At 38.4% G+C, this 27949-nt stretch overlaps 1 protein-coding gene across 2 annotated transcripts in view; it reads left to right on the top strand.

Annotated features, from left to right (window-relative positions):
* VPS41 (VPS41 subunit of HOPS complex) overlaps positions 1 to 27949 on the top strand; it is a 192973-nt gene that overhangs the window by 62189 nt on the left and 102835 nt on the right. Inside the window, exons 1-2 of one of the 2 annotated variants that reach the window (XM_070369337.1) lie at positions 4926 to 4930; positions 21139 to 21213. In XM_070369337.1, coding sequence (XP_070225438.1) covers positions 21187 to 21213 — 27 coding nt within the window. In that variant the 5' untranslated portion in view covers positions 4926 to 4930; positions 21139 to 21186. Of the gene's footprint in view, positions 1 to 4925; positions 4931 to 21138; positions 21214 to 27949 lie in introns of those variants that run through there. The other variant, XM_005888154.3, reaches the window with a different exon arrangement.

Here is a 27949-nt window from a genome sequence, read left to right as displayed (position 1 = left end):
AGTTGTGGAACTAGTTACATAAACAACCATCTGTAATCTAAGGTGTTAGATTGTGAATTAGAGGTGTGTGTGAAGCGCTGTGGTCCCAGACTTCGTACACAAACACCTTGAAGGCAGGCCTTGTTTGTTGTTTGACTCTATGTATCATGTGAAGGTTTTGCTGATAAGCCAGTTGCTCTTTTGCGAAGTGCATTTATTAGTGAGTTGTTGTTTTGCATTTTACCCTTACACTAAACTGATGACTTTGCACTTCTCTCATGACCCTGCTTTCCTTTTTTCTTTTCTTTTTTTGGCTGTACAGTGCGGCTTGTGAAATGTCAGTTCCCCAACCAGAGATTGAACCTGGGACACAGCAGTGAAAGCCTGGAATCCTAACCATTAGGCTACCAGGGAATTCTCTCTGCTTTCCTTTTTTTTTTAAATTTTTATTTAATTTTTTTGGCAACGTCATGCGACATGTGGGATCTTCCTTTCCCTGACCAGTATTGAACTTGCGCGCACTTCAATGGAAGCAGAGTCTTAACCATTGGATCACCAGAGAAGTCCCTGCTTTCCTTTTTCTATCACTCCTTCCTTTGTATCTTTATTGGGAACATATATAAACAAGAAAACTATTGACTCAGGTTAAGACAGACTTCACACATTATATTTCACTATTCGAAAGCTATCAGTTGTATTTCTTTTCAGGTCATTTATATACATAACAGATGTTAATTCCTTCAATAGTGGCTTTCCAGTAAAACAGATTGTTTTTATGGTGGCATCACAGCTCAGCATAGTGTCTGGTACAGATACCAGCAAAAGAAACTGCTGGCTCCTTCGGCTGTTGCTCAGACCGATTTACCTAGAAGCTTCTGCTAAAGTTTTCCTCCCTCAACGTGTGACATTTAGTGTTGTAGACAGCCAGGCAAGTCATCACAGGAAGACTGCTCCAAGGTGTCTTCTCTCAAGTGTTAAGCACAGGGGCATCACACGCTCTGGGGAAGACAGGCTCCGGCTCCAATGTGCTACTCGTCCCTCTCACTGTTGGGGTCCACTGCAGCTTTGTTGTATCCCCAGAAGGTCCCTGTAAAAACATGAACAGTGTTCCAGTGATTTGCCAGCTTCCTAAGGGCAAGGATCCCATTTAGCCTGTTCACGACATGCCCCTGACATCTAGGACAGTTCCTTGCAGGTGAATTAAGGGAAATGTGGACCAAAAGGCTGTTTTTGCCTTTTATTGAAGTTATGTTTTAATTGGTGCCAAGATCGTGACTCTCTGTCTTGGTTACATGTTGTGTGCAAGCCAGCCTCCTCGTACTCTTGTGGCAGGGAATGTGGCTGGCACGGGCAGAAGATGAAGTTTAACAAAAGGAAAGCAGCTCTAGGAATCAGCAGTGTGCCCGCTTCTTAGGAGGCAATCCCTTCCAAATCCTCCCTGTGCTTTTAAAGGTTGTTAGGATTTAGAAAACGAACATGTATCTAGTAAGTCTTCTGCAGTGGCAAGGCCATTCGTGCCCCCACTGTGCTGAGGCTGTGCATCCAGCAGGTGAACCCTGAGCCTGTCGGGAGCCAGCCACATGCATCCGTCGCCACAAGGTGGGGACAGCAGTGGGCCTTGAGGTGTCAGAGGAGGTTGCAAATGGTCCTTGTAAATTGCCAGCATCCGAGGCACACCCAGTGTGCTCTTATGGGGGCAGTGGTTAAGAATTCTTTTTGGAGAATATTTTTCAAAGGTCAGAAAAAATATATTTAGGAATGTTTTGTGAACAGCAGGACTGACTTATCAACAGTCTTATAAATGCAGAGAATTTAACCTTAAGTGTTCACGTAAAACAGTGGTAACAGTGGATGGACAAAATTCTTTTCAAGCAAGGTAACTCTTGCTCAAAACTATTTCTCATTCCCAGATGATTTTTATTTCTTTTGGATGATGTTCAGGATATCAGAGTTAAAATTAAAGAGTTCATTATCTAAAAGGATAATTTGGTTATTTGATCATTAGAATCGAAGTTACATTTAAGTGGAGAACTAGAGATAATATATATTTTTTCCTATCAAACAGTATTCTTCTTGTGGAGGTTATGAAGGCTATCCAGTGATAAGTGTAGACAGTGGACTTTGCATATGTTAATCATTTCCCATTATTTACATAAATTCTGTAGCATCAAGGGAAAGCTGTGATGAACCCTAAAGTTACTTGAAGCACTACAGCAAGTTCAAAGTCACTGTGAGAGGGAAATCATCTGTAGTTCAATAAATGGTGATATTTGGGGACTCTTTTTGTGCTCTTGTATTAGAAGTATAGCAGACCTCACCTAACATAACAGACATGTAATTGTTTCATATTATTAAAATAAAGTATTGGTACTCTCAATATTGACTAAAATGTAAGTTATTCAGGTAGTTTTCACTGCGAAATGCTTGTATGAATAGGCTGTACTTTAAAAAAAAAAAGGAAATTGAGGTATAGTTGATTTACAGTGTTGTGTTTCAGGTATACAGCAAAGTGATTCAGTTTTACATATATATATCTATCCTTTTCCAGATTTTTTTCCCTTATAGATTATTAGAAAATATTGAGTATAATTCCCTGTGTACAGTAGGATCTTGTGTGTGTGTTTTTTAACTTATTTTATATATGGTAGTATGTGTATGTTAATCCAAAACTCCTAATTTACCCTACCCTCCTTTCCCCTTTGGTGACCCTAAGTTTGTTTCATATGTCTGTAAGTCTGTTTCTGTTTTCTGAATAAGTTCATTTGTATGTGTGTATGCATCAGTCAGTTCAGTCGGTCAGTTGTGTCTGACTCTTTGTGACCCCATGGACTGCAGCACGCCAAGCTTCCCTGTCCATCACCAACTCCTGGAGCTTGCTCAAACTCAGGTCCATCTAGTCTGTGATGCCATCCAACCATCTCATCCTCTGTCATCCCCTTCTCCTCCTGCCTTCAAACTTGCCCAGCATTAGGGTCTTTTCCAGTGAGTGAGTTCTTCGCATCAGGTGGCCAAAGCACTGGAGTTTCAGCTTCAGCATCCGTCCTTCCTATAAATATTTAGGACTGATTTCCTTTAGGATGGACTGGTTGGATCTCCTTGCAGTCCAAGGGACTCTCAAGAGTCTTCTTCAACACCACAGTTCAAAAGCATCAATTCTTCAGTGCTCAACTTTCTTTATAGTCCAACTCTCACATCCATACATAACTACTGGAAAAACCATAGCTTTGATTAGACGGACCTTTGTTGTCTCTGCCTTTTAATATGCTATCTAGGTTGGTCATAGCTTTTCTTCCAAGGAGTAATCATCTTTTAGTTTCATGGCTGCAGTCACCATCTGCAGTGATTTTGGAGCCCCCCCAAATAAAGTCTTTCACTGTTTCCATTGTTTCCCTATGTATTTGCCATGAAGTGATGGGACCAGATGCCATGATCTTAGTTTTCTGAGTGTTGATTTGTAAACCAACCTTTTCACTCTCCTCTTTCATTTTCATTAAGAGCCTCTTTAGTTCCTCTTCACTTTCTGCCCTAAGGGCAGTGTCCTCTGCATATCTGAGGTTATTGATATTTCTCCCGGCAATGTTGATTCCAGCTTGTGCTTCATCCAGCCCAGTGTTTCTCATGATGTACTCTGCCTGAAAGTTAAATAAGCAGGGTGACAATATATATCAATATATATGTTTTATTAATATATAATAATATATAAATATATAATATCTATGTATATTTATATATATTAATATTTATATATATTAATACATATATATTTAAATCCCACATGTGATATCATATGATATAGCTTTACTTCATTCCCTCTGCTTCATTGAGATATAATTGACTTAATACCTAAATTTAAAGTGTACCATGTTATGCTTTGATGTATGACTTGATACCTATATATGTTGTGAAGTGTTAGCACAGTAAGATTAGTTAACACATCCTTCACCTCACTTCATTGCTGTTTTGTTGTCCTTGTCATGATGAGAACATTAAAGCACTACTCTCACAGCAGTTTTCAAGTGTATAATGCAATATTGTCACCTGCAGTCACCATGCTGTACATGAGATCCCTGGAACTAACTTATCTTGTAACTAAAAGTTTATACCCTTGACTAACATTTCCACATTTTCCTACCCACTGGCTTCTGCAACCACTGTTTTATTCTATTTCTATGAGTTCATTGTTTTTAGATTCCGTGTATGAGTTTTTATCTTTGTCTTTCTGACTTATTTCACTAAGCATAATAACCAGAAAATCCTTCCATGTTGCTGCAAATGGCTTTTTTTTTTATGGTTAAGTCATATTATATATAGGTACACATCACATTTTCTTCATTCATTTATTTGTTGGCAGTCATCTAGGTTGTTGCCATGTCTTGGCTATTGTAAATAATGCTGAAATGAACGTGCAGGTGCAAAGATTTTTTCTCTTTGAGATCCTTATTTCATTTCCTTTGAATATATATATAGAAGTGATATTGCTGAATTTTATGGTAGTTCTATTTTTAATTTTTTGAGGAATCGCCACAGTTTTCCTGACTGGATGTACAAATTTGCATTCCCACCAGCTGTGTGCCAGGGTTCTCTTTGCTCCACATCCTCATTAACATTTGTTATTTGTCATCTTTTTGTTAATAGTCCTTTGAACAGCTGTGAAGTGTTACCTCATTGTGGTTTTTATTTGCATTTCCCTGATGACTAGAATTGTTGAGCACCTTTTCTAGTACCGTTAGTTATTTGTATGTCTTTGGAGAAATGTCTATTCAAGGCCTCTGCCCATTTTTGAATCAACTTTTTTTTTTTCCCCAGAGTTATTGTATGAATTCTGTATATATTTTAGATATGAACTCCTTATCAGATATTTAGTTTGCAAACATTTTATTCCATTCTTTAGGCCATCTTTCATTTTGTTTATTTTCTCTTTTGCTGCACAGGAGCTTTTTAGTTTGATGTAGTCCCACTTGTTGACTTTTGACTTTATTCTTGTGCCTTTGGTGTCTTATCCAAAAAAATCATTGCAAAGACCAATGTCAAGGAGCTTTTCTGTGTTATTTTCTTCTAAGAGTTTTACAGTTTCAGATATTATCCTTAAGTTCTTAATCCACTTTTGGGTTAATTTTTGTTAGTGGTATGTAAGAGTCCAGTTTCATTCTTTTACATGTGAATGTCCAGTTTTCCTACCATTTACTGAGGGTAGTGAGTGTCCTTTCCCCATTGAATATTTTTGGCTTCCTTATCAAATATTAGGTAACCTTATGGATGTGGATTTATTGCATCTTTTCCATTGGTCTATGTGTTTGTTTTTATGCCAGTAATTCTACTGTCCTGATTACTATGGGTTTGTAATACAGTTTGAAGTGAGCTTCCCTGGTGGCTCAGCTGGTAAAGAATCCACCTGCAACGTGGGAGATCTGGGTGTGATCCCTGGGTTGAGAAGATTCCCCCAGAGAATGAAATGTTTACCCACTCCAGTATTCTTGCCTGGAGAATCCATGGACTGTATAGTCCATGGGGTCACAAAGAGTCGGACATGATTGAGCGACTTTCACTTTGAAGTCAGGAAGTGTGATGTCTCCATTTCTTTCTCCAGATTGTTTTGACTATTCAGGGTCTCTTGTGATTTCATTTGAATTTTAGGAATGTTTTTTTCTATTTCTATGGAAAGGGATGTACTTCTGAAGGTATAAATTTATAAAAGATGATCAGTAGCTGTGGAATAAGGGGTATTCCAGCCATGTTATTATGCAAAATTTTCAATGTAACTTATATGCAGCTATGCTACAGTTCATCATCGTCCCTTCTGTTTATTCAGAGTAGAAAATAAATGACTTTTTCTCAAATTGGAATGAATTGCTAGTGATAATTAAAGCATTGTCCCACATCTGCAGAAAGAGCAGTTTCTATAAAGACTGAAATACCACTTCAAGAATCTCAAACTAATGTAGATATTAAATCTTAGAGAGGTAGGGCTATTGTTAAGACTTAATAAGAAGACACAGTTCTTGTATAGTCATTTCAACTATGAAATATAGTAGGTACCACGAGGAAGTGACTGCTATATGTAAGCCATCAGCTTCTCTTCAGCTTTTAAAGTCTGATGTTGAATATTGAAAACCTCAGGTCTTGAAAGAGCAGGGGTGCGTTAGAACTTGACTTCCCGTTGAACTTTGAGGCTTTACCATTCTTTAAAACTTCTCTTATCCTTAGAAAAATAACATTATAGCAAAATTGTTTTGAGTTTTTATCTGTCCTGTTCTTAATTAGTTTTCTTCCTACAGAGCATTTGTTTATTTAACCTGTTTTCTGGTTCAGAGCCTCACACTTGGAAAGACTGGGGTTCTTATTCTTTTGGCAGCGTCATCAAGTTCTTCTGTGCCAGCTGCTGGGCTTAAAGTAGATTTCTGTGGGAATTCCCTGGCAGTCCAATGGTTAGGACTCTGTATGAGGTTCTGGGTTCAAATTCTGGTTGGGGAACTAAGATCCCACAAGCCATGTGCTGTGGCCAAAAATAAATAAGTGAATTTCTGCTCTCTGGGAGCTCAAGTTAAGTGCTGGAGGCAGACAACAAAGTGAGTTATTGTTGTGAAGTAGGCATGCTCTGATCGAGAGAGGTAGAAGGAGAGGACTTATTTTCAGTTGCTCCTGTGGGGTGTGAGGGGGAAGGATGGGTCTTGGATGACCAGTAGGCTCAGGGTCATTTGCTGAAAGTGAGATACAGAAGGCGGCCATGGTTCTGCAGATGCTTGGTTGGCATGGAGCTGAGTGTAGTTGTTGAGTTTGAGTCTATCACTCTAAAGGGAGACTGGAGAGAGGTGAAGACAGACACTAAAGAAGAACTATAGCCAGGGAGCATGACTGAAAGTTGTGATCAGAAAGGCAAAACAGAAACGAGAAGTGGGTATATATGGAAGCCAATGGAGGTGAGTTGCAGATGCCAGAAAGTCATGAGGACCGAAGGACAGCCACTGACTTTGAAAGCTGGGTCTATGTTGGTGACCTTTCCATAAGCAGCTTTGGTGGCAGCATTCAGGCAAAAAACCCTTTACTGTGTTAGTGAATGAATCAACTGAAGGAGTTGAAGGGAGTAGACAGTCACTTTTTTCATATACCTTACATGATTGGTTTCTTTTGAGGGTCTTCCTTTGCTCATCAGCTGGCATAAATGGCAGCCCAGCATGTGGTATTTCCCACATCCATGCCTGTGAGAAATGGAAAAGAGGTACAAATAAGGCAGTGAGCCAAGCCTTTTCATTGGTGAATGATTGTGATCAAATTTAAATATATAATTAAAAAAGCAAAACAGTAACACTGTTACTCTTGTATTTTGTAGATAAGTTCTGGACTCTTCTTAGGTGGTTATCATAATTCAATTCTAAGCGTACTTATCGAACAATCTATATGCCTCCAACTTTAAATATCTTTCCTTGCTTCCGAAGGGAAACGGGACAGGAAGAGAAGTCACTGACAACACAGTGGTGACGCTCAGCTGTTCAGTGACAGGAGAGGAGAGTCACCTAGGGAACTGATGTGCACCTTTGACGTATAGGCTGGTGAACTGGACCAGAGAGTGTGTAGGTGCCGTCCTGTTCATTATCTGCCCCTGGTGTGAAAAACATTAAATAACTCTACCATTTAAATGAAGGTCATCATCTAGCTTTCTGGCAATTAATTTGATAATTTAAATTCTGATGGTAACTGAAATTTCTCATCTCCTAATTTTTATCTCTGTTATTTTAGTGTTTATTTTTGCATTATTTTGTTTCAGTCCTGAACCAGTGTTTTATTGTATGTTTATTCATTATTGTTACTCTTTTGTTTTTGTTGTTAAAGATTTTTAAGATCTTCATTTATTTCATTTAAATTTTATTACTTGGATACGAAGTCACTTCAGTTATGTCTGACTCTAACAACCCTTGCATTGTAGCCCACCAGGCTTCTCTGTCCATGGGATTCTCCAGGCAGGAATACTGGAGTGATTTGCCATGCTCTCATCCAGGGGATCTTCCTCACCCAGGGATCAAACCCACATCTCTCAAATCTCATGCATTGGCAGGCTTGTTCTTTGCCACTAGCATCACCTGGGAAGCCCGTTTGTTACATACCCAGAATTTATTTTTGCTTCAAAGTCAAACTTCGTCATTTTTTCTAGGATTTTTTTCAGTCTCTTGCCCTAGCCTTTGTCATATGTGTGCACTTAGGATTTAAAGTTTTTTGATGGTTTCTCTTCCTCCCTCATTTTCTTAAAGGAAAACATACTATATTTGTATCTCCTAAACAACATACAGTGGGTTCATGATTATTTAGCCTTTTATTTTTGTAATGTGATAGATAAGAATGATGTATTTTGGTTTTGTCCCAAGATTATAAGTAACATGGAGTCCTTATCTTTTGGTTTGTTTACTGTGTTATTCAACAGTGCTTTATAGCCCATGGTGGTAGGTTGAACAATGGAGAAGGTGTGGTCCTCATGCTGAGGGAAGAGAAAGTTGGAAGGAAGCAGTGGGCAGCAGGGTCATTTGTCACAGAGTGATCAAGCAAACTGAAGCTGAAAGGCCTCCAAGTGCTTCAACCCCAGGAAGTTCTTGGTGGCCTCAGGAGACCTCTTGGCAGTAATGATGGGCCGGGCCAGTTGCCATGGCGTTTAGGAGTGACAGGGACATTGAGAGGATCTCCCAAGGAACGGGCTGGAGCCTTTAAGCCTTCTCTTTTACTTTTTCTGAAGCTGTATGCTGAGATTTTCGAGAAAGCTCCACACAGGTTCTCCAGCTTCAGTGTTGCCTCTCTTTGATTATTCCCCATCTTGATAGGAAGGATTTAAAGCGAACCTAGAGATGAAATCTAAGAGCAGCTAAGAAGATCTGAGAGTTTTTAGTTAAGGTTAGGCCCTTCTGCATTTGCAGCAACATGGATGAACCTAGAGAGATCATACTAACTGAAATAAGTCAGAAAGACAAAAAACAAATACCACAGGATATGACTTATATTCCGCAATGTAAAATACAATACAAGTGAATTTACCTGTGAGAGAGAAGCATAGAGAATATGCTGGTGGTTACCAAGGGGAAGGAAGTGGGAGAGAGATGTATTGGGGAGTTTGGAATTAGCAGATGCAAGCTATTATATATAAAATGGATAAAAAAGATCCTGCTCTATAATATAGGGAGCTGTATATTCAATATCTTGTGATACAAACATAATGCTTGTTCTTTGAAAAGAACATGAAAAATATATGTATACACACATATATGAGTGTGTGTGTCTAACTGAATCACTTTGCTGTACAGCAGAAATTAACACAGCATTGTAAATCAACTATTCTTCAATAAATTTCTTTTTTAAGTTAGGCCATCTAGCCATAGAATAAGTCCACCAGAAAATAAATGTTTCTCTTGCTTCCTTTTGTTGTGTAGATGTGTAGAAAGCCCACAATTAGGTGTATTTTGCAGAGACTTCTTAAATCCAACTGGAGGTCTGGCTTATCACAGGGTGTGTCCTCAGGGGAGAGGAAAATCAGCAGTAAACTGAGCTCTTCCCAAGTCTGAAAGGACACATGTGCTTTTCACACGTGTGATGGAGGGCAGCTTGCTTGCTCACGGTGACTGAAGAGCATGGAGCTGCGTGGGCAACCCTGTGGATGTTGCCATTGCTGAATAGTGGGTCTCCGGGAGAACGTAAACGAAACCCCATCTTCTGTTTCTTATTCTTTCCAGTCGGTGTCCATGCGGATGCAGCATTTGTGAAGGAATCAATTATCCATTTGTTAGTCAGAGGAGCCTTACCAATTATACATTAGCAGATTGATTTCTGAGGTTCACGTTGGGGGACCAATAGCTTAAGGTGGGATGATGAGGAGCATCGGGGGAAAAGAAGTGGCCACAAAGAACACCATTAAAAGCAGCTTTTGAAACAACCGTGAATTTATTCCTAATTGAAGAGCTGACATAATCCATACTAAGTGTATTTATTTCAAGCCTCGTACATTAGGTAATTGATTATCACATGAGGCGGACATGCGGGTGATTTTGCCTTTTCTTTAAATTTAAGACCTTGGGACCACCTGTCGTGGACTTGGCTTTAGAAGGTATGTGCTGGTCCTGGGCCCCTCCTGTTTCCTTGGGCTTCTTTTTTTTTGTTCCATTAAGGAAACATTTTCGTATGTTCTATGGTGTCAGCTTGACGTTATTGATTTTTGAACCAACTCACTTATATTGTCCAGAATTCCAAACATGTCTCCATTAGGAATAAAATTGTAGCTAATGGAAAATACAGCTGAGCCCATTTTTCTTTGGTCTGTTTTCCCTCTGGTTCTGTAACCTTGTCCACATCTATTCCAGTAGTCTATCTTTCTGCAGCATACTCCCTCCATTATATGTATAAAGCAGGCAGATGGAAAAAATCAGCATTGAAGGAAAGCTGAATCTTGCACTCCTGGTTTCCTCCCATATCCTTTCTTATTCCTGTTGTGTTGCTGCTGCTTATTCCTAGTGTTTAGAAAAGACAGATATACATGAGGCATTTGTTCCTGAGTGGAATGATTATGTACCGTTGACAGCTGTACTATTGAAATCTTGTTGTTTATTCTTTATTAAATGTTATGAAACTGTTATAAAAACTAACATGCACAGTTTACTGCTCCAGATAAAAATATATGCTGCAGGTCCCCCAAAGGATGGCTTTAACAAGTAAGATTAATTGTGATTTCTTTTTGTTTTTAGATTCATGGATTTACTATATAATAATTTAAAAATATTTATCTTTTAATTACAAACAAAATAAATATTTGTTGTAAAAAATCAGCAGGGACTTCCCTGGTAGTCCAATGGTTAAGACTCCGCACTCCCAATGCAGGGGACACGGGTTTGATCTCTGGTTGAGGAACTGAAATCTCGCATGCACGTCCACCGCCCCCCCCCCCAAAATCAGCAAAACCTAGAAAGGAACAGTATGTCAGCATTCAGATAGAAGTAATGCTAATATTTTGGGAAATCTACTTCTAGACACACACACACACACACACACACACAAACACACACATATATATATATGTCTATATATCTATATATACACCTGTAAATATAGTAGTGATTTGATCCCTGGGTTAGGATCCCTTGGAGTAGGAAATGGCAACTCACTCCAATATTCTTGCCTGGGAAATTCCATGGAGAGAGGAGCCAGTGGGTTGCAAAGAGTTGACTACAACTGAGCATGCATGCATTTATAAACATTAGATCACATAGCTGAATTATAAGCTTTGAATGCATAGTCCTCTAGGCTCCCAAGTCTGCTGAAGACTTCTGAAACCAACTGCAAGTTCTGGGGGTTCCTAAATCCATCCTCATGTTTCATAATTAGTTAAAGGCCTCCCAGAACTCACTGAACTCTCTTTATAGTGGGGGCTACTCTCTCTGAGTAGCCCCCACTGTAAGACATAACTGTTAGCTATGTAGGTGTGGCATAGATGACTTCCTAGAAGCCAAAGGGAAAGAACAGACCTCTCTTTGATCAAAGCCAATTTTTTTTTTCTATGTAATATTTCTTTTTAGACCCTGATGCTGGGAAAGATTGAGGGCAGGAGGAGAAAGGAGCAACAGAGGATGAGGTTGGATGGCATCACCAGCTCAATAGATATGAAAGTGAAAGTGAAAGTTGCTCCAACTCTTTGCAGCCCCATGGAATATGCAGTCCATGGAATTCTCCAGGCCAGAATACTGGAGTGGGTAGCCTTTCCCTTCTCCAGGGGATCTTCCCAACCCAGGAATTGAACTGAGGTCTTCTGCATTGCAGGTGGATTCTTTACCGGCTGAGTCACCAGGGAAGCCCCAGTGGACATGAGTTTGAGGAAACTCCAGGAGACGGTGAAGGACAGAGAAGCCTGGCTTCCTGTTCTGCAGTCCATGGAGTCGCAAAGAGTCGGACATGACTTAGTGACTGAACAACAACAAACTTACTTAAAAAAAAATGATCATTTAGATGTCTCACTTTTAGAACTATAGGTAATTTCCATTTCTCAGTGTCTTAAAAGAGAGATCTGCTATGGAAAGCATATTTTTGCAAAATAATCTTCATTCTTCTTCTTGGTTGTAATAGGCAGTGCATATTTTAAAGAATATTGATACACATTGCTAAATGATCTTCCAGAGTTTCTCCAAATTTGAATTACTACTTCCAGTGTAGGAGGAGTGTCTATTCTTGTGCTTCCTTTCTAAAACTAAATATTTGGAAAAAATCTTTGTTGATTCCCTGGTGGCTCAGAGGTTAAAGCGTCTCCGGGCAATGCGGGAGACCTGGGTTCGATCCCTGGGTCGGGAAGATTCCCCTGGAGAAGGAAATGGCAACCCACTCCAGTATTCTTGCCTGGAGAATCCCATGAACGGAGGAGCCTGGTGGGCTATAGTTCACGGGGTCGCAAATAGTCGGACACGACAGAGTGACTTCACTTCACAGGTGAAATACTTCACTGCATTACTTTGCATCTGTTGATTATTACTGAGGTTGCCTATTGTTCTGTTTATTTATAGTTTTTCTGTTTCTTTTGTGAGTTGTCTATTTACTTGGTTTGATTTATGTGAGGAAAGAGAATCCAGATTTCTTCAAAAACTATAGAGTATTTTAAAATGTACATAAGCTGCAGAATTGTTTGCAGTGTTCATGCTAAGGGATAAATGTCCCTAATCTATAATAACCTGTTGTGAATCAATTTTAAAATTATGGACACCCTGATAACAAAACAGTTTCTTCCTCTGGCTTCATGCTTAGAGCATATAGTTTAAGACTGCAGTTTTTATGGATATGTTAACTGGCTTCTCTTTTCAATTCTATTTGAAATGACCTAAGAAATAGAAAATATTTGTATTCTTGTTTTAAAATAAGGAAGGAAGAAGGGAGTAAATAAACATGTGCTAAATACCTCATCTTCTAAATGAGTCAGTTAATACAGTTGCATTTATTTGAGGCAGGAGGAGGAGACATAATTCAGGTATTATAGTAATTTTGAAGATAATCACTAATAAGATGAAAATAGAGTAAACACATCTAAATTCTTTGATAGACCAAGAGAAATGAATTTGAGTAATATAACAAAAGAATAATAATAAACTAGAGAAACATAATTTTTAAAAATATAAAATAATGTAGCAACTGCTGCTGCTGCTACTGCTGCTAAGTCACTTCAGTCCTGTCCAACTCTGTGCGACCCCAGAGACGGCAGCCCACCAGGCTCCCCTGTCCCTGGGATTCTCCAGGCAAGAACACTGGAGTGGGTTGCCATTTCCTTCTCCAATGCATGAAAGCGAAAAGTGAAAGTGAAGTCGCTCAGTTGTGTCCCACTCTTAACTAAGACAGCACTAAATGGGCCAGGTATTCTATTAATAAAAGAAAAATAGGTTTATCTTTGAAGAACAAATATCCTATAAGCTGATGGGAGTAAAACATAAAAATTTGATCAAAAATATAAAAAGTCAAGCAAAAATTAAGCATCCTGTCAGTAAAAATGTGAGAAAAAAACGAGTTTAAGGCAAAAGATCATTAACCAGCAGAAGGCATACTGTATTGATGGCATATACAAGTTAAAAGGAAAATATAACAATTATACTCTTATTTTGCCAAATTTTAGGTCATCTAATATCTAGACGAAGATGTATTTGCAAATCAAAGAGGAATGGACAAAAGTACAATTGTAGTGGGAAGTTTTTGAAACATTTCCGTCAGTCTTCTCTAGATAAAGGAGAAAAACATAAATAAGAATGTATAGAAATTAAACAATATATGCAACATGATTGAAAATATATGTATTTTGAGCTCCAAGATAGAGGATATGAATTACTTCAAAATGATGATATCTTAGGTTTCAAAGAACAACCAATTAATTTAACAAAGACACAGATGCAAACTACATATCTGACCATAATTTTAGTCACAGTAGAGTTTTTTAAATAATTTGATAGTCACATAACACCATCACTATCCTTAGAAATGAAATAAAACAAAATACTTTTCTCAAAGGGGGTTATACTTATTATAATTGCACAGTATTTTCTGGTCTCTGATTTGTAGCCATTGCTATACCCAAAGGCAAATACAAAGCATTTGCTTATTTTATGATTAACTAATGAGCAGTTACAACTAATGGGCAATATATTAACTCCAGGAAATTAGAGTAAGGTCAACAAAATTGTTCTAAGGCAAAAAGGGAAAATTAGTATGGAATAAGAGTAGAAATTCATAAAATAGAAAACATTAAAAAATAAAGCAAATTAATGGTAATATTGCATATATTAAAAGGTCAATACAACTGATATATACCTGATAAGGGAAATCAAAGAAAAAAGGAAATAAAATATTAATATGCATGATATCACTATGTATATATTGTCATATTTCCAAATAGTAAAAAGAATAGTACCTATCTCATAGGTATGGGGTATTTGATCTATGAAGATCAAATGATGTAATATTTAATACAACTGTTAGACTAGAGACTGATGCATAAGAAGCAGATAGTAAAGATTTACTTAGTAGTAGTGCTAGTTCCATTACTACTTACTAGAAGTAGTATTAATATCATTGGTATTATTAAAATATTGTAAGAATACAAAATAAAAATATTTTATCATTAAGAATCTGAAATACACAGTTTTCTGGGAAAATATAAATGACCAGAATAGAATTAGTGCATTTGAGTAGCTTGACAGTTATGGGGGGAAAATGTAAACCAAGAAATAACCCATTAAAGGCATAGATCCCAGACATTTTCATGAGCAAATTCTTTTAAATTTTATTTAGAAATCTTGGATGTTTGCTTTTATTTTGAAATATAACTCTTTAAAGTACACTTTAAAATGCTCAGTAGAACAAATAGTAATAAAGCAAGCAATCTTATCACTACTGTTCTGTCAAGAATAGACTGTGTGATCCCTTCTCCCACTTCCATGCACAGTACTCTTGGAAGGATCTGCTGTATTGACCTTTTTGGTAATAAATGCTTAGCTTTTCTTTTTTGTTTTATGTCCTCTGTGTACACTCCCTGGACACTATCCTCTGTGTACACTCCCTGGACACTATGGTGCTGGTGCTGGTGCTGCTGCTGCTGCTAAGTCGCTTCAGTTGTGTCCGACTCTGTGAGACCCCATAGATGGCAGCCCACCAGGCTCCCCCGTCCCTGGGATTCTCCAGGCAAGAACACTGGAGTGGGTTGCCATTTCCTTCTCCAATGCGTGAAAGTAAAAAGTGAAAGTGAAGTCACTCAGTCGTGTCCGACTCTTAGCGACCCCATGGACTGCAGCCCGCCAGGCTCCTCTGTCCATGGGTTTTTCCAGGCAAGAGTACTGGAGTGGGGTGCCATTGCCTTCTCCAGGACACTGTGGTGTAATTTTGCCTATTATTGTAGGTTATGTAAATGGAGTCATATAGTACATATCAGGAATGAGAAAATCCTGCTGACTGTCATTGCTACTCCCAGAATAAAACAAAGCATGATGAGACCTCCAAGGGGAGACATAGGAAACTTTATTTAGAGATGTTAAAGAAGCCTAATAAATGGAGAACTGCTCCATGTTTATGGATTAGAAGAGTCAATATTGTAAAGACAGCAAAAGGAGAGTGCTAAACATTTCACCTTAAGTGAAATTGAGAAAGTTTTATCCTAACATGCTAAGAATTTTTACCATGAATGAGTGTTGAGTTTCATCAAACACTTTTTGCATCATTGCAATGATCTTATAAATTTCTTCTTGAGATGATCTTATGATATTCCTCTTTTTATTTTATCAATGCAAAAATATGTTAATTTTCATATGTTACATCAGCCTGGTATTTCTGGAATAAAATTGTCTATTCTATATATGCTGCCTTTATTAATATTTTCTTTAGGATTTTTCCATTTTTTTTCATGAGTGAGATTTACTTGTATTTTTTTCTTTCTTCTAACATCCTTTGTTGAGCTTTGTTGTTGTAAGGTTATGCTGTCCTGGTAAAATGAGTCAAGGAGGATTTTCTTTTTATTCTGTTCTCTGAAAGAACTTGTGTATGATTGAAAGTTTGTATTCTTTGAACTGTAAAATACATAGTAAAATAGTGGTAAGTTCTAAGGAGAAAAAATACATATAACAGCGAAGGAGCTATGAAATGTTTGGGCAGAGTGTTGAAACTTCAGCTCCAGTGGCCAGAGAGTATCACCAACAAGATGATTACCAGTGAATAGTTGGCAGAAAGCATTAGCAAACAAATTCAGAGGTTCTAGGGCTGGTGAAACAGCAAGAAGATCATTGTGGCTGGAGGAGAGAGAACACGGCCGAGAGAGGATAAGGCCGGGCTCTAGCCATAACATTTCAGACTGTTGGGTCATAGTGAACACTTTGGACCTTATCCTGAGATGGGAGGCCATCGGAGAGTTTAGAACAAAATAATCACATTGTCTGATCCACCTATTAACAGCATATACTCTGCTAGTTTGTTGCATTTCTAGGATTTCTAGGACAATTAGGGCAGAAGTGGGTCTTCTAGCTAGGAGACCATTACAGTAATTCAAACAAGGATGATGGTAGCTTGGACCATGATGGCAGCTATTGGGGTGGTGAAAGTGAGGAAATTTTGTTTGAAGAGGTAGGAATTGCTGACAGATAATAAGGTAAAGTCTGGAAGAAAAGAGTCAAGAATGGATCCAAAGTTTTTTGTCTTGAGCAACTAGAAGAATATATCAGTCATTACTACAGATTAGGAAGACATCAGGAAGAGCCCTTTCAGACAGGAAGCCCTTTCAGAAAGGAAGATCAGACTCATGATTTGGGATGTTTTAATTGTGAAGATCAGCTCACAAGTAAACTGTTGAGGCCTCATTTTCCTTATCATGAGATGGAAATAACCATTTTAAACTGACCGCTTTCCTCAAAAGTTGTGAGAATCAACTAACATGTATGTCAGGTTTTTTTTAAAATACAGTACAATTCTGAGAATCTTAGCACAGGCTATGAGCACAGAGTACAGAAGAAGTGAAAGAAAACAATTTGACAGATACATGGGGAGAAAATATACTTCTGACTGTATGGCACCCCACTCCAGTACTCTTGTCTAGAAAATCCCATGGATGGAGGAGCCTAGTAGGCTGCAGTCCATGGGGTCGCTAACAGTCAGACACGACTGAGCGACTTCACTTTCACTTTTCACTTTCATGCATTGGAGAAGGAAATGGCAACCCACTCCAGTGTTCTTGCCTGGAGAGTCCCAGGGACAGGGGAGCCTGGTGGGCTGCCGTCTATGGGGTCGCACAGAGTTGGACACGACTGAAGTGACTTAGCAGTAGCAGCAGTAAGTTGTACAGAGAGCCTTGTGAAGAAGCACTGCGTCTCAGTCTTGTGGACCTGGAATAACGCTAGAACTCTCTGAAATGATGAAAACATCCCATGATCTCTGTGCTTTCTCATACATTATCTGGTAGTCACATGTGGCTTAAGTGCTTGGCATGTGCAGGCACAAGTGGGGAAATGAATTTTTAACTGTGATTGACTTTAACTGATTAAACTTTCTGTATAGTCACATGTGGATAGCGTCCACCACATTGGTCAGGACAGGAAAGCTTGGCAGTGATCGTGTTCTGGGCACCTATTAAATTACAGTCTGAGGTAGGTTATAATCAAATGTCAATTAAGTTACAGTCAGAGGTAGGTGGGGTTTATATTTGCCAAGAGTAAAATGGGTATTAAATTGTTTGATGAACAAAAGGTCAGAATCAGAAAATTAACAGGAGGTACCCAGGAAACAACATATCCAAAGGAGACTGTCAAAGCCAGTCATTCAGACTCATTGACCAGAAAGAAGTCTAGACATACCAGCCTCAATGCTTTCTCAGTTCAGCTTTTGTTTTGCATCTTCTTTGCTGCCCATCACAAAGTTCTCTTCACTGCTCTCAAGGTCAGAAACTCTGGCTCTGTTATTCTGTTGTGAATCTCATCTGGGATTGGTTTATTCTCTTGTAAATGGATCAAAGATCTGTCTTCAAAGTCTTTTCCTCTTCTAACATTTTAGGAACTTTTAAGGAGATAGCTTAGCTTTCATGAGCTGCATTTCAGGAGTGATTTCGAGATCAAAGGGTTCTATAGCCAGCTGTCTCCACCTGTAATGTGGGAATTTCTCCTAGCATCATCAGTCCCTGAGTGGCCTTTCGAGGTCTGGGAATCTTGGTCTGGCCATTACTTTCTAGCTCAGAGATATTTTCCAGTAAGCATGGAACAGTCAATTTGGTGTATTTCCATTTTATTTGTATGCACTAACCAGATTATTTTAAGGTTAGGTATTTTGGGAAACTAATTTGGAGGCTTATATTGTAATGATGAAGGCTTATTTCTCTTTTCATGGTTAATTTGTTCTATCATGTTTTGTGAAAGGTGGTTGGATACTGTCACCGTTTAAGAAGAAAAAGGACTTTCCTGGTGGTCCAGTGGTTAAGACTCCATGCTTCCAATGCAGGTGGCACAGGGTTGACCTCTCGTCAGGGAACTAAGATTGCACATACCACTTGTTGCATTCAAAAAGAAAGAAATTGCAAAAAAATTAAAAAGGAAAAGAAGTGCTTGACATTTTTTTTAACTGTTTTCATCATTTACTGATTTTGACTTCCAGTTAGAAAATCACCTTTGTGAATATTATAGTGAATAAACAGCTGGCTAAATAGAGAACTGGAAATCTGTGTAAAATATTAAATGTACAGTGTGTTTCCTATTGGGAAAATACATCTAAAGTAGAATGCCTAATTCCTGTCTTCACAGATTTTTAAATTTGAGATTACTCCAAAGATTGGAGGATGACAGAGTTAGGATATGACAAACTTAATATCAGTTAGACCCTGTGGATTTCCCCCAGAAAGTAATAAGCATGAAGTATAAATAAAAAGTTGATTTTGTAATTTATAAGAGAAGAACAAATGAATTGGCTGGTAAGCCAGATTAAAACAACTGATTTTAGAGTTGCTAATTCAAAAAGACACCTGCATCCCAGCATTCATTGTAGCACCCTTTACAGTAGCCAAGACATGGAAGCAACCATGACATCTATCAACCAATGAATGGATACAGAATATGTGTATATACATACAAAAGAATGTTACTCATGGAGTAGGAAATGGCAACCCACTCCAATATTCTTGCCTGGAAAATCCCACGGACAGAGAAGCCTGGTAGGCTACAGTCCATGTGGTCACAAAGGGGATGCAACTGAGCACACACACAGCCATCATCTAGCTCACTTTAACAGGCATTTCTGGGGACTTCCCTGGCAGTCCAGTGGTTGGGACTCCATGCTTCCAGTGCAGGGGACATGGGTTCGATCCCTGATGGGGGAAATAGCATGGCCAAAAAAATAGAAGGAATTTCCAAGACCTAAAGGTGTCACCCGCCTCCCCCAGCTTTTTTTGGATAATATATCACTATTCTGCAACATTTTTATTTATGGCCATTTGAGTACTTCAACCTTTGCTCCTTATTGTGAATAATAGAAGCATATACTTTTGCAGAATCTAACACAGTAGCCTTCAAATTAGACTTGGACAACCATCAATGTGATAAATAGGATCTGGAATAAACAAAGCTTGTCCAGCCTATTGAAATCTGCACTCTGCTCTTCACTGATTCCTTGATAAGTAGGAGATACACCAGGACCAGTATTTCCCTGGTGGTGGTATGAAAACCTGATTGCCCTTTGCACCATCTACTGAAAATCTGTGGCAGCTAGTGGTGTTATCAACCATATGTTCTAATGTCTTTTTGCAGATTTAAAGATTTTATTGTAGTGTCAATTTAATATCCGCATGTGTGTTAACTCTTTGAATACTGTAATTGATTTCTTTGTGATGGTGGTGGTGATTAGCGCTCACTTAAAATCCAGCTTAGCACTTATTTCCCTCTTCTCAACTGGAAATTATATTTGTGAGGTATGGTACCCATGATCCACAGTGTATTCATGAGTCAACTTCACATTTCGTGTATCTGGTTATACATTTTACATGGCATTTAATTTGATACTCTGAATCCATCTGATTTTAATATAGTGGTGTGTGCGTGTGCCTATGTGGCGTGTGCTCACTTTAGTTTCATGAGCTTGGGAAACTGATTCTACAAATATCATAAATAAGCATAAATGTATAAGGCTTATTTTTTTGGCAAAGCAATCCGTACATTTCTCTTATTTATTAAATCACTGGCTTTGGTGTTATGTAGAGATATTTGTAGACCAATTTCAAAACAGAATTAAAATATTGTGAAAATTACATCTTAATAAATGTTTATTGTAATTTTGGTGTACAGACTTCTTAAACATATTTCATTACTTCCAAAAAAAGAAAAAGAATGTTACTCAGACATAAAAAAGAATGGAATAATGCCATTTGAAGCAACTTGGATGGACCTAGAGATTGTCATAACAAGTAAAGAAAGTCAGAAAGAGAAAGACCAATACCATATGATATCACTTATATATGGAATCTAAAATATGATACAACAGAAACAGACTCATGGACATAGAAAACAAATGTGTGATTACCAGATGGGAAAGCAGCTGAGGGAATGGTACATTAGGAGTTTGGGATTAGAAGCTACACACTCTTTATTATACATAAAATAGGTAAAGAACAAGGTCCTATTGTATAGCACAAGGAACTATGTTCAATATCCTGTAATAAACCATAATGGAAAAGGATATGAAAAAGTGTGTGTGCATGTGTGTATAAAACTGAATGAATCACTTTGCTATTCACCAGAAACAAGCTATACTTCAATTCTTTAAAAAGCTAACAGTTTTCATTACATCATGATTTTTATTTGGGATTTTTGTTCTTTGAATGAATTTGGCTAGGGAAGAATTATAGTAAATAATATTTACTGGAGTAAATAGAACAGAATAAATAAAAAGGCACATAGCAAGTAAGAAAAATACCATTTTAGCTGGACTTCAGAATGCGAAATAGGTAATTTGGGGAAATCTGAGGTTTCTCCCCTTATATGTCTGGGAACAAAGCTATACTTTACCATTTTCATTTGCAAAAGCAAACTATGTCTTGGACTCATACATCTAAACTAATAGCTTGTATCATTTACATTTTACAAAGAGGTGAAACATTTGGCTTCTGATACATAAAAATGTTTTTCATGTTTGTTTGTTCTTTTTTTTTTTAAATAGAGTCCTGTGAAGATAAATCAGGTTAGCCTGGATGAAAGTGGAGAACACATGGGCGTGTGTGCAGAGGATGGCAAGGTATGGGGATTGCCTGATCACATGGATAGCGCTGCTCCAACCCCAGGGGCTGTGATGTAACCACTTCCAGGGTCTCAGAACAGCACTGCACTTACTGGGTATCTGCATTCGGAGAACCTTGATTATTCTTTTTGGGTATCGGACTTACTCCTGATCGCTCATAATTAAAGTAAAATATATTTTGCGCTAATGTGCCTTAAGGAAAAGTAATTACAAGAATGTCAATAATGTAACTAGTATTAAGCTGATTAACAACTGTGGCAGGGGGACATGTCACCTTAATCATTACTGGCGTGCCACTTAGACTTCAGCGACTGGTCTGCAGTTCCTGCAAGACAGTGGTTTAATGCCTTTCTGCCATAAATCCACAAAATTGGATTTTGTGGGCATGATTTCTGTGGGCCGGTGGTTTTCATTTTCACACAGCAGTTATGAATGTTTCTCTTGAATTATAGAATCTTTTGATAAGCAGTCATAGTTTATCAGAAGAATAAAGTGTCTTGGAATAGCAGCATTAAATAAATGTAAAATCAATATATGTACAGTTTTCTAAAAACCTGGCCCCCACTTCCTCAACCAAGGACATGCATCATTTGTGTGGTATATAACTAACAATTATCAGTGCTTCTTGCTGATGTTGAGCTGTGACATTTAGTGGTTGTGGTGATTGATTTTCCACTTACAAGAATGTCTTTTTTGTTTTTCAGTCAATGGAAGGCTTTTCTAATGTTGGTTTGCAATGATAAAATTCAAATGCACAGTGTATTTAAGCTACTCTTCTAAAATAACAGTTTAAGAAGAGAATGCATTAAGAATCATTACAGAACCTTACATATTCTTGTCTGCATACAGCAGATTTCCTAATCTAATTTTATGTTTCTTTATGTGATCTAAATTCAATGGTCCATTAGGATGAGTAAATTAAAAACAATGTACTCAGTGTAAAAGATTTATACCCATTTAATCTGTTAACAGAAGAAAAACGAAGTCTTCTTGACATACATGAATGCATTTTGATGTATCTAAGCCTAATGTTGCCCAAAGAGTCTTTTGAAAGTCATTGGAACACTTGTGCTTTTCAAAAAGCACTATCAAATTTTACAGTACTTGCTGAAATTCTGACATGAACCAGACTGTCAAAAGAGCGATAAGGGAAGAGTTGGTTTGTGCAGAAATTGAGAATTATCCAAACCGTTGAAACATTTTGTATTGATAATGAAAGATTATCTCCATTTTTGTTTTCTGAAAGGTAAGGGGGAATTCCTTCTGGGTTAATACCAATTTAATTGTTGAAGGAGAATATTGTTTTTGAATTGTAAGAGAACTTTTAGTAAGCTACTTCATCTAAGAATTTTCAGAGTTCAAATTTTGAAGAATTATTATTTGATAGGATGAAGTGGGATATTTTAACTACTGTGTCTGGTGAATAATGAGATAACCCTCAGATATCTCCTGGTGCACTTCTTGGCAAACACCTCTGTTTTCCTATTTTAGTCAGATTTGTAACTGTCGTATTTTGCTGTAGACCCATGGTGCATTTTTTTTTAATAACTTTCTTTTTGGCTGGGCTGGGTCTTCGTTGCTGCATGGGCCTTTCTCTAATTGTGGCCAGCAGGGGCTGCTCTCTAGTTGCGTGAAGCAGCCATTGTGGTGGCTTCTCTCGTGGTGTCAGGGCTCGGTAGTGCATTTCCCAGGCTCTGGAGCACAGACTCAGTAGCTGTGGTACACAGGCTCAGTTGCTCTGTGGCATGTGGGGTCTTCCCAGATCAGGGATTGAACCCGCATTGAACCCGATTGTCTCCTGCATTGGCAGACAAATTCTTTACCATTGAGCCACCAGGGAAGCCCCCATGATGCATTTTAAAAAATAGTTTTTTCATATATTTTACCAGCATTGATAGACTTGAAAAGAAATATTTCAGTGCACATAGTTAATGAAACCTAGCCCTCACCATGGGTTAGTCAGTATTGTGAAAACTGAGGCGCTAATAATATAGCATGATCTGGTAAACTGGTTAGTAATGATAGCAATGTAAAGATTATTAAAAGAATCAACTCCAGACATCTAGATCTCGTGCATCTTTAAATGGCTGTTGTGGTTTTTCTTTCTTTAGTGTGTTAGGATTTCTAGAAAAATCATTACCTTCTATTTCAGAGATGACTCTTCATATTTGTATTCAGTTTTAAAGTCCTAATTCTAACAGTTCTTTAAAATTTATTCTGTTTATTCAGCTGGTGCTCATTTCTAATCTTTTACTTCAGGACTTTTTTTACCTTTGAGTTCCAAATTTTGAAATACAGTCACACATAGAATATGGGTGTCACTGGTGTACCTTTTTAGGTAACTTTCAAGATAAATACATACAAGGTTTATTTTCTGATCTCTTGCCTGTGTTGTCTTCATATATAAACTAGAATTAATTTAATATAGAATTCTGGGTTGAACTATTTTCTCTCAAAGCTTTGGAGACCCTGCTCTCTTTTGTCTAACCTTTATTTTCATAGATATGTCAGAGGCCAGCCTACTTTGTTCTTTCACAAAACCTGTTTAAATTTTTTTTGTCCTGCCTTGGAGCTCAGACTCATCATAATAACAACAACAATACCAACAACAACGAACAGCCCTTGTAATTCAGTTTGCTAAGTTAATGTCTTGTTCAGGTCTATTTTCATTCATTTTGTCTGAAAGAGAGTTAGTCCTTTTGATCTATATACTGAAGTATTGTTTTCATTTCAGGAAAGTTGACTTCAGTCCTGATTTTGATTATTGCTGCAATTCCACGTGTTTTCATTTCTTCAAAGAAACTCAATAATACTGAGGCTGGAGGCGGTATCGCACAGAGGCTAAGAGATTCACTTTGCACTGCACCTGCCCAGGCTCCATTCCCGCTCTTGCTCTGTTAGGTCAGGGATGTTCCCTGACCCCCAGCCCCCTCCACGGACTCAGCTGGGCAGTGGGCGCAGTGCAAGGCCTGGATGGGGATGTGGCAGAGCCGATTTGGGGTGTGTGGGAAATTCTCAGATCTTTCTGCTTTATTTTGATAACCCTTTTCTTAAACATTGTAGTCTGGCCTCTTCCCCTCCCACGCTGTAGTCACCCTTCTCTTTCGACAATATATTGTGAGAAACCTTGGCCATGTTTTGTCACACAGACACGCAGACACACACATGTGCTTTGCTTTCTCATGGTTTTTATCATCTCATTTCTCCGAAGTCAGGGAGAGTTTCTCTTCTTGTTTGGTCCCTTGGCTGATGTGCTTTGCTTCCAATGTCCATGTTGCTTTCTGGAGTAGAGTTTTATTCTGTTGGGCCTTCTTAATTTTCCTGAACTCTTTCGATCTCTCCCAGCTCTTTTCATGTCAGCCTGATCTATGTTTAATTTTCAAAACCAAAATGATGACTTCTTGTGTCATGAGAAGTCTTAGCTCTTAGCGTATTAGAGGTCTTAGGAGTATTAGAGATCAAATGGCTGGGAGTGGAATTATCTTGCCACGCTTGAGCTGTGTGTTGTCAGCTAAGTGATTCAGCCCTCTCTGGGCTTCAACCTGTTTTCCTCCTCTGTAAAAGGGGGTAGTAATGATTATTGCTGTGTTAATCATTAGGGGAAATTAGTTAGTTGATATGTGTCAGTAGTTTGGAATAGTATCTGAAATAGAAGGTACAGGTGGTGATTGTCAGTAGTTATCATCATCACCATCCTTTTCTTCTGCTCCAGATTCATAGAGGTCTCTTGTTATTGAAGTCAACAGTCTTGTAGTTTTTGTTGTTGTTGCTGTTACTGTTAACACTAGCCCCCTCCCCACCCTATACCACTTGGCATATGGGATCTTAGTTCCCTGCCGAGGGATTGAACCCACATGCCCTGAGTAGAAGAACAGTGTCTTAACCACTGGACCACCAGGAAAGTCTCTATTAAAACTTTTTTTTTAAAGCATGGTTTTTCTCCCTTGGAGACCTTGAAATTGTGTTCTGCCTCATTCTTTTTATAGATCCTGTGTATGTTTTTGTTACTCTTGTATCCATTCCAAAACAAGGAGACAAGCTCTTTCTGAACCTCAGTTAGCAAACAGATCCAGTGTCCGCTTGCTCTGAGCCCTGCTTGTTATCCTTCTTGGTGTCATCCTGCTGGGTGTTGCAGAATCACACATCAGTTCCACACAGGGTCCAGTTAACAAGCCCCATTTCCTCTGCCTGGAAGTATCCAGTGCAGGCAGCTCCTCCAGTGAACTGGGAGCCTTGCCTATCTTCTCTCCTGGGTCTCTAACACCCTCCATGGGTGGAGAATACGAAAACCTGCCGTCTCACCTGTGAGGGTTCCTCCAGCCAGACAGAATTACAGCTTATGTGTTTACTCCTGTTTTAATGCTTGACCAGTTGCTATTGGGAAGCTTGGGTTGGGGGTCTGTTATAATGAAGTACCAGCTGAGAGAGTTTCCTGGCCCTCCGGCCGCCCTCCTCATAGTTTCTCTGTGTCAGATGGCCTGCCACCCAGTGTTCTGGTTGGCAGATACAGAGAAGTCTGTGCTAGAGTAGAGACATAGACACCTTCCTGATTGTTTCATGAGGGTAGTAGGGTTTCTGTGTTTCTGCCGGTAAATGCATAGCACATACCTTCTGTGGTCCTCATGTCACTCTATGGGTTTGTAGTTAATGAGAAATACTCTAGGACTTGGCAGTAGATTGACTATAAGACAGATTGTTCTGAAGTTTCTTTTTCTCATTAGGTATTTTTATGACAAGTTGGGAGAAGTTGTCAGAGCTGCTTTAGGAAATACCCTTATCAAAAGGATCCTTTCAATTTTAACCTTTAAATAAGATTCTTTTCTCCGGCAAGATCTTCCTAAAAGCCAGATCTCTCCAGGCAATCATTCAGTGGATTTCTTTTCACAGTGTGATACTCACTGAGAAAATTTAAAAAAAGAGGAAATGAATGAGAATCATTTTGGGTTTTGTTAGCTTTAGTAGTATAAGTTGTGACTTACTAGTTTGGGTGTCACATTAGTGAAATTAACCAAAATAGCAAAGGTTTTACAATTCACCCTGTTTATACTGATATCAAGTTTATTTTGAGACATTTCAGTGTTTTCCATCCTGAAAGACAAAATAAGGACAATTGAGGAAAATGTTTCTCAGTTAAGCATAGAAATAGAGACTAACCTAAGAGGGATTTCCTTGGTTGTCCAGTAGTTAAGACTTTGCCTTCCACTGCAAGGGGTGTGGTTTTGATCCTTGGTCAGGCAGCTAGGATCCCGCATGCCTCGTGGTCAAAAAAACAAAACATGGAAGTGAGGCAGTGTTATAACAGATTCAATAAAGACTTAAAAATGATCCACATAAAAAATCTTAAAAAAAAAAAAGACAGTGAGAAACACTAACCTAAGAGTTGTAGTCTTGCTTGCTGCCTTCAGCAAACACCCCTCAGGTCTCTATAGTGGGTACTGTAGTGACATTTTGCTTCTGACTAGTTCTCAGGGGCAGTTCTGAGTGTCAGCCTGTTTGCTAAGAACTTGATGACTTGTTCTCTTATTCTACTTATTCCTTCTTCAGTCAGTCAGTCAGTTCAGTTGCTTAGTTGTGTCCAGCTCTTTGCGACCCCATGGACTGCAGCATGCCGGGTTCATCACCAACTCCCGGAGTTTACCCAAACTCATGTCCATTGAGTTGGTGATGCCATCCAACCATCTCATCCCCTGAAGTCCCCTTCTCCTCCTGCCTTCTTACTCTACTATTCCTTCTTACTCGACTATTATATCTTCATACGAATTCATGATTGTTTTGTTGTTGGATTCACAATTTTTACCCCTGGAAATTTGTATTTTAGTTTTCCCCATAAGGTTCACAATATTTCTAATATTTTCTCACTTAACTGATACCTCAGTCTTTTTTCAGCAGTCCCATATTCGTTTGTTTACAGCTCGTGTACTTTTTCCCACAATAAAAGTCACTTAACTTTTGTTCTTCAAATCTATCCTATTATAAGTAGAAGGAAGTTTGTCCATTTGAACTGAATAGTCTGCTGCATTTAATTTCAACTTCTGTGGTAGAGTTGTCTAATTCATAGCCTGATATTCCCTTTCACTTTATTTTGGCGAATATTTGAGGCATTTGAATTTTTTTTCAGTCTTCCTTTTCTTACACTTCATATGCAAAGGTATCTTCTTTATTTACAAATTTTGGACTAGCTCCCATAATGACGGTGTATAGAAGAATAGAGCATGGAATAGTCTTCCTGATTTTTAACGACTTTAGACGAGTTGTTTATTTTGGTGGCTCAGTGATAAACAATCTGCCTGCCAATGCAGGAGACATGGCTTCATTCCCTGGAGGAGGAATGGGAACCCACTCCAGTATTCTTGCCTGGAAAACCCCATGAACAGAGAGCGGAGCCTGGCAATCTACTGTCCATGAGGTCACAAAAGAGTCAGACGTGACTCAGTGACTGAACGTCAACAAAGGTGTTTGCTTTCATCCCCAGCAGTCTTGCTATAAGGGTCAAATGAGGGGGTGCAAGATTTTCAGTCCTAGTTACATACCATGAATTACGAACCTTTAAAAATACAGTTTTAAAGCTATTTCTTCTCATTTTGAAGTCCATAAGGATGGTTTAATTCAGAATAAAATTTCTTAAAGAACCAGAATGATACTGACCATTTCAATAGAGACCTTTTTCAGAAGATTATTTCCCTGCATAGCTTGAGAAAACTGAGAAATGGCATCACTTCTTTGAGGAGATATT

The sequence above is a fragment of the Bos mutus genome, chromosome 4 (assembly GCF_027580195.1).
Source record: "Bos mutus isolate GX-2022 chromosome 4, NWIPB_WYAK_1.1, whole genome shotgun sequence".
Lineage (NCBI taxonomy): Eukaryota > Metazoa > Chordata > Mammalia > Artiodactyla > Bovidae > Bos > Bos mutus.
This window is presented reverse-complemented; position numbering and strand designations above follow the sequence as displayed.